Source organism: Corella eumyota, chromosome 1 (assembly GCF_963082875.1).
Source record: "Corella eumyota chromosome 1, kaCorEumy4.1, whole genome shotgun sequence".
Taxonomy (NCBI): Eukaryota; Metazoa; Chordata; class Ascidiacea; order Phlebobranchia; family Corellidae; genus Corella; species Corella eumyota.
Window position 1 is genome coordinate 817077 of NC_137490.1, and position 11015 is coordinate 828091.

Sequence of the window (11015 nt, forward strand, 5' to 3'; positions counted from 1 at the left end):
TATTATTCTAATATTAAAGTGCCCTATTTTAACTGTTTTGTAAATAAAGTATTCCTATAAAGTAGCGTATTTATTGTACCTAGAATACATTATGACACACTTTTGTATATAGCTTTACAAAGGCATAATGTAATTTTTTTAGGGTTAAAATTTTTTCATTAGGAAAACAAAATTCTTATTGTTAAATTAAAAAAAAAATTTATTATTTTAAGGGATAAATGTAGTGATCATAGCAATAGCAGTTGTTATTCCATTACTGGTTATATTACTGGGAGTTGGGGGTTATTGTTGGTGGAAAAGAAGGTTTAAAAATAATTTTAATTTTGTAGTATAAAATAATTAGGCAAACAATAATTAAATGAAACTGTTTGTAACACAACTGTTTGTAACACATACTTTACTATAATAACTTAAAGTTTTAAGACGAAAGCATTACTAAAATAAAATATTAGCCTTTTCTTTTTAAATTATGGAAACTTTATTTAAACTGTAACTTTTTTAATATTTGACAGAAAACAAACAAACACTAAAGAAAGTCAATCTGAAGGTAAACATTTTTAAATTAACAGTTTTAAGATTTTTTGTATTTAAAAAACAAAGATAATAATACCAGCAACAGGGTAATGTCTAAACATTTGGCTTCACAACATGAGGTCCTTGGTTTAATCCCCAATGCCCATGCTGTAACACTCTTGAGGAAGGTGTTAAAACTAGTAAAAACTTCTGCTGGGGCAACACTTAACTAGCATTTTAAAATAATCGAGCCATCAAATTCAATAGTATCCCAAACTGCCAAAGCCACTCGAGACTGAGTCAGCGTAAAATATGTTACTTCCTGTTTAGGTTGTGAAGTCAATCTCTCCACATCGGGGATGAATAAATGTAAAAAAAATTAATATGACATTTAAACGAATTCATATTAAAAGAGAGTATCTTTCAAAAATTTACTTTAACACATCACTTTTTTAAAAAAAACATAAAAATGAATAATATTATTATATGTTTTAGTTGTTGCACTACACTTATTCAATATTTAGATCTATTGCTAAACTTTTAACTGTTTGTTTTTTTTAAGTAAAACTGTTTTTTTACTAGAAAATCTTTCAACAAACTCGAAAGTTGTGTATGAAAATGTTGCTCTAGAAGTTAAGAATATATCTTATGAAAAGTACAGAATTTTAAAGAATAATTTGTTGGAAAAGTTTAAAATTCTTTCTGAAGAGGATAGTGATGAACTGGACAATGAATATCAAGAAGTAAATTAAACAAATTAAATATTTTTTCTATTTATTAATGCAACTCTACATTATTCAAACTTTAAGTTAACTATACAAAATTTCCCTTTTTAAAATTCCTAAATATTTTTTTTATAATAACAGAAGAAAAATTTCCCTTTACAACTAAAGAATTGAACTTAGCAAATGGCACTATTTTTAACTCTACAATATGAAAAAAAAAATGTTTTATCGATATCACTTAACCATCAAGTAGTTAATCAATAAATGTTTACAGGAAATACGAGATTTATCACTTTCTGTTAAAACAAGTTCATCAGAAGCTGAAAAAACTGAAAACAAACCAAAAAACAGATTCAAGAATATTTTACCTTGTAAGATTACAAACACATTAATTAAGTTAACTAACTAAATATGTGATATTTACAACAAATAAATTAAATATTTAACTAAGTAGGCTATTTTTTTTATTCAAAACAAAAAAATCAAATATTATGTATTTGTTTAGTTAATAAGACAAGAGTGATTTTAAACAGATCCGAAAATAATTACATCAATGCAAACTATATCAAGGTGAATATTATGAAATTTATATTTAAACTTAATATAAAGTTAACAATATTAAATAGTATAGTATTTACTTTTTTAAAAAAAGTATATGTTTGTATCAAATCCAAATTTAATTTCAAAAAAGAATTCTTTTAAATTGTATTTAAAATTTTAGGATTACCATGGCAACAGAAAATACATAGCAACTCAAGGTCCTTTACCAAGAACTGTTTCTGACTTTTGGCAAATGGTTTTGGAACATGATTGTAAACTAATTGTAATGTTGGCTAATGTGGTGGAAAATGAAAAGGTATTTTGTATAAGTATTATTTAAAAACTCTTAACAAAAACTAATATACCACAACACCAATTTATTTTTTTATAACTTATCTAAAGTCAATTCGATATACCACAAACTGCAACACTTAAAAATTTCAGAAAAAATGCGAAGAGTATTGGCCAGAACTTGGTGAAACTTTACAATATGGAAATATAACAATTAAAACTTCAGAGCAAGTTTGTTATGGTTGTTATGTAAAAAGAAAATTCTGCATAAGTCCAATGTATGATACTTATAGTACCGTAAGTTTATTAGTAAATTTAATTTAGTTTTGTGGTACAATATTAGTTTTATAAATAGCAGTAGAAAAAAAAAGCAATTTAATGTTTGCTTGATAGCTTGTGTTAAAAAATAATGGTAAAAATTGCACTTAAATCATATTTTTACTGAAGTAAATATGTTCCTTATCTTTTATTTAATAATACTAAATACTTTATGTAAAAATTGTGGAATAACAAAAGCCTCAAAAACTATAATAAAACCATGCCATTTAAAGGTTGAAAAATATGTGACACATCTTCACTTTATCACATGGCCTGATCATGGAGTTCCACGCACAACAAGTAGTTTCTTTAGATTTTATAACCAAGTTGTTAACATACAAGAAGGAAGCGATGCCCCTACTGTTGTACATTGCAGGTTTGTTTATTTATTAAACATTTGTTTTTAAGAATTAATAATTGGATCATAATTATCAACTTTTTATTCTTAATACGTTGGCCTTTATTTTAAATATCTTTTACATATAATTTTAACAAAAAACCTAATATGAAAAACTTTCATTAAATTTATCTACACACATAAATTTATTCAAAATTGAACACCATTTTTACATATTTAAACATTGCAAACTTTTTATAACATTAAATGTTCACACAGCAATAAAAATTCCAAGAGCATTGAACTCCAGTTATTTTTATGTGCTACTATAAAATGACTTTCATTTTATTGTTTGCTTAAATATATTCGTATCAGTCTTTGCTAGAAGCTGATTGATAATTTAACTAAAATTTGTTTGTTTAAAATAAATTGAAGCATTCTTTTTTTTATTTAAATCAGTGTGTACATTTAAAAACAAACATCTTTTAAATTAAAAGTTAAAATATTTACATTTCTTTCTTGAACTTATACTAAGCTAATTTTTATTAAACAATAAAACTAAATTAACTACAAATATTCGAAACATTTTTATCATTTTTACAGCGCTGGTGTAGGTAGAACTGGTACTTTTATTGGGTTTGATTGTTTGATGCAAGAAATAAACCAGAAACAAACTGTAAATATTTTTGAAACTGTCATTAACCTTAGAAAACAACGAGTATTTATGGTTCAGACAGAGGTATTAGATGCTAAATATTGATTTACATTAATTTAATGTTAGTCAAGAATAAAAATTATAACCAATGCTTAATTATAAAACAAAATTATTACATTATAAGAAAACAAAACTTTAAATATACTAAATTTTACAGGGTCAATATGTTTTCCTGCACAAATTAATGGCTGAGGTAGTTTTATTGGGAAATACTGACATCGAAGTTTCAAGTTTGGCCAGAACAATTAAAGAACTAAAGGAGTAAGATTTATTTTGTAAAACATGTGATATATATATAAATATGCAATATGAATCCTTGAATTATTACTTATAAATTTTTGTTGGTTATTTATTTTGTTTTAGATTTAACAAACTTAATGAAGAGTTTAACAAATTAAATTTATTCAAACCTCAAAATGCAACACATGAAATTGCTACTAGGCCTGAAAATGAAGAGAAAAATCTAAACAACTTAATTCTGCCATGTAAACACTATTTATTGTAGTTTATCAAATATGTATAACATGTAAACTCAATTATATATTTTATTTTATATAAATAAATATTTGAGCAGTCTGTAACAGTTAATAGAACATGTCAATATATTTTAAATACTACAAAAGCAACTATATCAAATATTTATTAAGCAAAGGTGGAAACCTAATCAGCATAAAAATCTTAGCATATGTTATAAATTAATATCTTATTTCAAAACCATATATAATTTGTACAAGTATAAATTTACCATTAATTTTTATGTTATAGATGATCACGCTATGTTTGTTTTATCACCTTTACCAAATGACCAAATTCCTTACTACAATGCTTCACTAATGGAAGTAAGTAAAAATTAAGTAAATTGGAATTATAGTAAGTAATTTGGTATTGTAAGGTAAACAGCTAATGAAAAATATCTGGATAGTTTTAAACCTGTAGTTTAATATGTATAAATGTATAAAAATACCTTAATTTTAATAATAAGGTTATTGCGGCATTTTATATATGACGTCGTAAACTTGGCGGTTGTTTAAAGTTTGCAAAACGATTAACGTCATACTATAAAACTCCAACCTCATAACAAAAAAAGTTATGCAAGGAATTTAAAAAATGTTACAGTATGTTTGCTATTTAAATTAATATAAAACTAAAGTAAACCATTTGTTTACTTTGATAACAGGGGCATATTTTGGTGGAAAAATTGTAATAGTTTGTGTTTGTTTTAAAAAACCTTAATTTAGTGGATATTTAGGGAAACTGCTGTATAACCAAATAAATTGTATCACGAATCGTTGAGTTAGGCATTTAAATTTATGGGCGTTTTGTTAATAACCGTTCTTGTTTTAGGATGTGAAACACTTATATTGTATGTTATGGCAACTATTGTATATATAAAATAAATAAAAGGTTTAATTATTTAGGGATATGGAAAGGAGGAACTTATACTTGCAGCCCAAGCACCAACAAACGAAACTGCTGTTGAGTTTTGGCATGGAATTTGGACCCACAATATTCAAACTATTGTCATGTTAAACGATGAAGTAAAGGTATATAATACACTTCACAACTTTTTAAAGTGACTCTATAGCGCAACCTTGCGGTTGTATTTATTGTTTTAAAATTATATTTACCATTGCAGGACAAGTACTGGCCAAAGACTGAAAAAATCAATTTATCGTTCGGAGAATACAAAGTTACCTTAATCGTCATTGAGGAAATATTACCAGATATTACCAAACGAATATTTCGCCTAACTCATCAAAGCCAAGAGGTTGTAAAAACAGAATAATCACCTTTAGTTTTAAAGAAAAACGTAATTTCTTGTAAAATAACTGAAAAACATTAACATGCCCATTTGAAATGGTATTGTTAAAATGTTGTTTTAATAGTTATAACGATTAAAAAAATCTTAATTATAGATCGAGGTTTGTCACTTTCAACTTAACAATTGGAAAGAGCACACTGCCCCACCAGATTATGACGCAATAATCAAGTTAATTGGAGTGACACAAACTTACAGTAGGGAAAACGATGGAACTGTTGCTGTACATTGCAAGTAAATAAATGGCAAAATAAAATTAAAACAAATTAAGTTTTGATCATGTATTTTGACATTAAAAGATAAAAATAAATTATTACAGGAGGCGTTTTTTGTTAATAAATACATGACATAAGCTTGTTTAATCTATATATTTAAATATTTTTTTTTAAGTATTACAGGAGACGTTTTTTGTTAATAAATACATGACATAAGCTTGTTTAATCTATATATTTAAATATTTTTAACAGTGATGGAGCAGGACGAACAGGGGTGTTTATCGGGGCTTTAAACTTGATTGAAAGAATCAAGAATGAAAACAAGGTTGATGTTTTGAGGACTGTTAAGGACATGAGAGATATAAGACCAGGAATGGTGGAGAATTTGGTAAAAAATATTTTTTATTATGTTTATTATATAAAACGAAATAAATAGTTTGTGTGTGAGCAACATATGTTAAAAAAGGAATTTTTTAGTTACAATAAACCAATGTCGGAAAAAAAATTCTAGACGTTGCTTGTGTAAAAACACAACCACTATTTTAACTTTGTGATTCAACATTTACCAATTAATTTTTTTTAATAAACTTTAATTTTTTTTAGGATCAGTACGAAGCATTATATAACATCGGAGTTCATTATCTTGCTTCATTCTCTATCTACGAAAACTTCGAGTAAATTAACTCAAAGATTTCAGTGTTTTTAACACAAATCATGTGATATACAATGTACATAACAGTAAATGAATTAATTATTTAAAGTCCGTTTAAATATTCGTGATTGTGTTTGTTGTTCATCAGTTTTTAGTAACTAATATGTTTTGTTTTTTTGGGCGCAATTCTTGCAACTCTTTTAGTTTAAGTTATTACATTTTAGAAATTACGTATTTTGTACACTTTATCAAAGTATTCTATAATGTAGGTTAAAAATCGAGTCAATTTTACAAAATCACTAGAACAGAATATAACATTATACCTTCTTATGCCTAAGAACTTAATAAATCAATGTCCATTTCAATAACTAAACAAAATTGTGCAGTTTCCACGTAATGCTTAATATAATGGTTAACACACATACTTTATTTTAGTTCATAACATTCACGTTATCTTGTAAATTGTTTACATAGTCAGGCTTAAGTATTTTGCTTTTATGTCCTTTTTATATCGCTGCATGTTACCACACTGCATAAATTTAAATTTGGAGCTATCTCCTAACTTTAATAATATTAAATGTACTCACATTCGCCGATTGCTTTTTAATGTAAATCATTCCATCCCTCCTTTACTGCTTTCATTTCTTTTCTTTTAATCTAAAATGTAAACCAAATTAAAAATAAAATAGTCAATGTATATATTTAATTGTTTGGAAAAGCTAAAAACGTATTTAAACGGAATTATGTTTAATAATAAAGTAAAAGATTTAATTTTTAACAATATTAACTTCCAAAAAGTGGTTGACAACATCATATATGATGATTTACGTTTATTTATCCATGTTCTAGTCAAATTATTTGTAAAAACATTGACTTTTTAACTTTTAAGTGTTTGCAGCAAATTATCTTTATAAATGCCCTGCACAAATAAGGATTTTGTGCTTACTAAGCAGTTATAAACAATCAAATATGTTGCCAAGTAAGCACAAAAGTTAAGAATACCACGACGCAATCTATTTAATATCCTGATATGACTTATATTGAAAATTTTTATTAACTTTTGTATCAGCAAAAATTCGCGAAAACAAATGCGTTTATATAAATTTTTATGCGTAACGTGAATCCCACTTGTAACACGATATTTACTTGGTAGACAAATTGATTTACAAATCAAAACATTTACTTCAATAATCCAAATTAACTAATAATAAAAATCATCCAAAAACAATAACATTTAAACAAGTTTTTAGATATTAATCAAATAGGTTAAAATTTAGGATAGAATAGTAACGCGTGAACGTTGATATAAATAAAAGTTTAGGTGGACCGTAATATTATTAAACTTATTTTTAAATAGTTCAGTTGCGTGTATTTTAAGTAACCTATTTATATTGTGAGGTGATATTTGTGCTCAAAACATGTGTTTTAAATCTAAAAACATTTTTCACAGAGTCACATTTCGATAAAAATAAAATGTCAGTCACGCGGAAATAAATGCGACAGAAGTGATATTACAAGTTTACACTCACAACAAACTATACGTCATCAAATGTATGGTCTTACGTAACACAAATAACAAGACCATTTATAAATAAACATGAAGTTATAAACGACCATTTATAAAAAAGTAATGTTAAACTAAGTCCTTTACGTGAGAAGTTGTCTTATTTTTAAACCACGGTGTTTGAGTTATAAAAGAATATACGTTATATGCTGTTGCCAAAAACGCCATTCTAACCAAAGATCTTTTTTCACTTACTTCCTGTTTAAAAACTTATATAAAGATAAGGCGTACTTCGTTATTTACAATCAGAAGCGTTTTATAGCTCTGCAATATGAACATTTTAACAACTATAGCATGTCTTGTGTTATGTAAGTATAACGTTAAAATTTTGTTAAATTTAACAGCGAGATGTTCGTGTTAAAGTGTTTATCGCAAGATATAATTTATTATTTATTTCAATATTTTTACAGTATTAGCTTATGTAAATGGACACGGTAGATTATTAGTTCCACCAGGACGTTCAAGTTTATGGAGGGTTGATGCTTACAAGGGAATTGCGGAGATAAATTACAGCGACAATCAATTATTTTGTGGCGGATTTTCGGTAAGTTTTTCAGTCGATTTTTTAAAGAAAAAAAAGGCATAACGAAAATACGTAAATTACAAAATAACGTATTTATTGATTTTATTTAGACCCAAACAAAAAACGAAGGTAAATGTGGGGTTTGTGGGGATTCCATTTCGGACCCCCAACCGAGAGCAAACGAAGCTGGGGGGAAATATGGAAAAGGAATTATTACCGAGTAAGCTAAAAAATATTTTTATTTGTATAGGTTTTGTTTAGAAAAAAAATTACAAAAAAAATTTAATAAATGAATAATAAAACCCTAAACATAGCAAGTTAAAAATGCCCGAAATTTTTGTGTAGAACTTATGAAAGTAGTCAAACAATTCAAGTAACGGTCGATCTCACTGCGCACCACAAAGGTTTTTTCGAGTTTCGTTTGTGCAAGAATGATGACATTACTCGAATAATTACACACGAATGCCTTAACAAGTAAGCTGATGTACATAATAGGTGCATTTAAATAAACCGAACCTCTACTGAAAATATATATTATTACCAAAGTCAGAGCAGGGATGTAATACTTATTAACCAGTAAAAATTTTAAAACTAACGATTAAAGTTTTTGGTTCAATTTTTTACAGAAATTTGTTAAAGTTTGACGACGGAAATACAAAGTTTTACCCACAAAGCACCGGACAAATTTCTTTAAACGTGATTCTGCCTCAAGACCTTACATGTTCACAATGTGTTTTACAATGGCGTTACCACGCAGGTTAAACCAAATTTTCATTTGGAAAAATAATAATATATTTGTGGCCGGTTTGTGCCGGTTTCCCTTTGCTCGATTTTTAAAACTGGCACAAAGAATACTTGGATATGACTTTGCAGTTTAATAAATATGACTTCATGTTTTAAAATCATTCTATTGCAATTTTTTTCTAATCTTTTAAATTTAAATTTTAAAGGAAATTCGTGGGGTACAGATAGCAATGGTAACAGTGGAATTGGGTTAGGGCCACAAGAAGAGTTTTATGGGTGCTCCGACATTGCCATTTCAGATGAAGGGGATATCACGCCCCCTACCGATAGCGCACCGCCTCAATCGTCGAGCACGATAACAAAATCAACAACAACTATGTCTACGACCAGATCAAAACCATTTTTTCCCTCAACAACTGTTTCTACCTCTACTTACCAACCCACTACAACGACCACAACCTCAACTACGACGCTAGAAAATGTCAACTTATTTCCTGGTATTTATAATTTTACATTTAACGTACTATAAATTTTGAACTTAGTTGTAATAAATACCAACAATAATAAGGCTTAAAATATTATTTTAGGTAGTGTTGTAAACCGGTAATGATATTGGATTACGAATCAAAGGGTTTCGGGTTCAAGCCGCACTAATTCCATACTATTTGCTTTTAAGACTGGCTATCATAATAATATTTTAAACTATTATCACAATAATTTTTGATATAAATTGACAGATGGAACATGTACAGCCGAGCAATTTCGTCGTCGTCATATCCCGGTGTCATGTGATTCGTTTGTGATTTGTTCGTGGGTCGGATATCCCCCTTCCGCGAAAATAAATTGTGCACCAGGGACAGTAGTACACGCAACCCCGTATTTTTTTATATGTGATCATCCCTATAACACACCTCGCCCATGCGGCCTATTGTCATAACGCAACATTAGGCCTTCCTTTAAAAACTTAACCTAAATATATACTGTAACTATGTCTTTGCCTTTGTTATAATTTGCTTTTACAATCTAACCAAAATAATTATTTAAACTATAATTTAACATATTTTTTTCATACTTCATACCAAAAAATGTGCAATTACTTTTGTAAATATTTTGTAAATAAACTTAAACCTGCAAACATGCTGCACAATTTTAAAGATTTAGTCCTTTTAACAGAATAGTTTTCTTAATTTAATATATAGATTTTATTAATATAACTAAACTTAATTTCAATTCCCGTTTCGCTAATTTTATTGCCTATCGGCCGTTATATCATTTTATAATTAACTGATTGTAAATAATGTAAATAAGAGACAAGAAAAACAAAATTCTAAAATTAACTATTTTAAACATTATATTAATAGTTATACCCATTTATTTACTATTAAGTTTAAATAACTAAATTTAAAACAAAATATTTACCGATGACTTCTGAAAAACAAGATGGCCGCTGCTAATTCATTTCATTTTCTTAAAACATGTCCAAACAGTTAAATACCGCTTTACATAATAACAACAAATCCCTAATTCAGTCACATACATTAATAAACCTAAAAAGTTTTAAATTAATCAATTAATATTATTAAAGTTGAAAACTAACTAACTTTTAAGTTAAAACACAACTAGTATCAAAAAGATGACTTGAACTGCTTTTAGACTACCCTCTATTGTTAAACGTCACAATATTTGCTTATGACATTTTGTTTTAACGTTATAAAGGTCAATTGTAATCTATTTTTTGCATAAAAATTTTATTAAATCTTATAATATAGTTTATATATATTTTTATATAATTAATTAGCTTTTAAGCAACGTTTAATAGCAGTTTATTAACTTGAAATATGGCTTACAGTTAAATAACTGAAATATAGCATTGCAAATATTACAATTTGTGTTAAAACCTATAAAGTATTCCATAAAATGGCTCTTAGTTTTTTTGACTATAAACTGTATAAACAAACTTCAGATATTTTGTAACTTCAATCTATATAAAAAGAAGATTTATTTTTATTATAACTTACGACTGGTATGACTAAATTCTAAACAAAATTTTCAATATTCC

The 11015-nt window shown here is 27.0% G+C and overlaps 1 protein-coding gene across 1 annotated transcript; it reads left to right on the plus strand.

The window, feature by feature from the left end:
* The first annotated feature begins 7863 nt into the window (after positions 1 to 7863).
* On the plus strand, positions 7864 to 10085 carry LOC145758874 (uncharacterized). Its single transcript, XM_082572556.1, has 7 exons — positions 7864 to 7997; positions 8100 to 8233; positions 8323 to 8432; positions 8558 to 8686; positions 8839 to 8969; positions 9163 to 9453; positions 9694 to 10085. The coding sequence occupies exons 1-7, from the start codon at positions 7961 to 7963 to the stop codon at positions 9891 to 9893; spliced, it is 1032 nt and encodes a 343-aa protein (XP_082428682.1). The 5' UTR covers positions 7864 to 7960; the 3' UTR covers positions 9894 to 10085.
* The last annotated feature ends 930 nt before the right edge of the window (positions 10086 to 11015 follow it).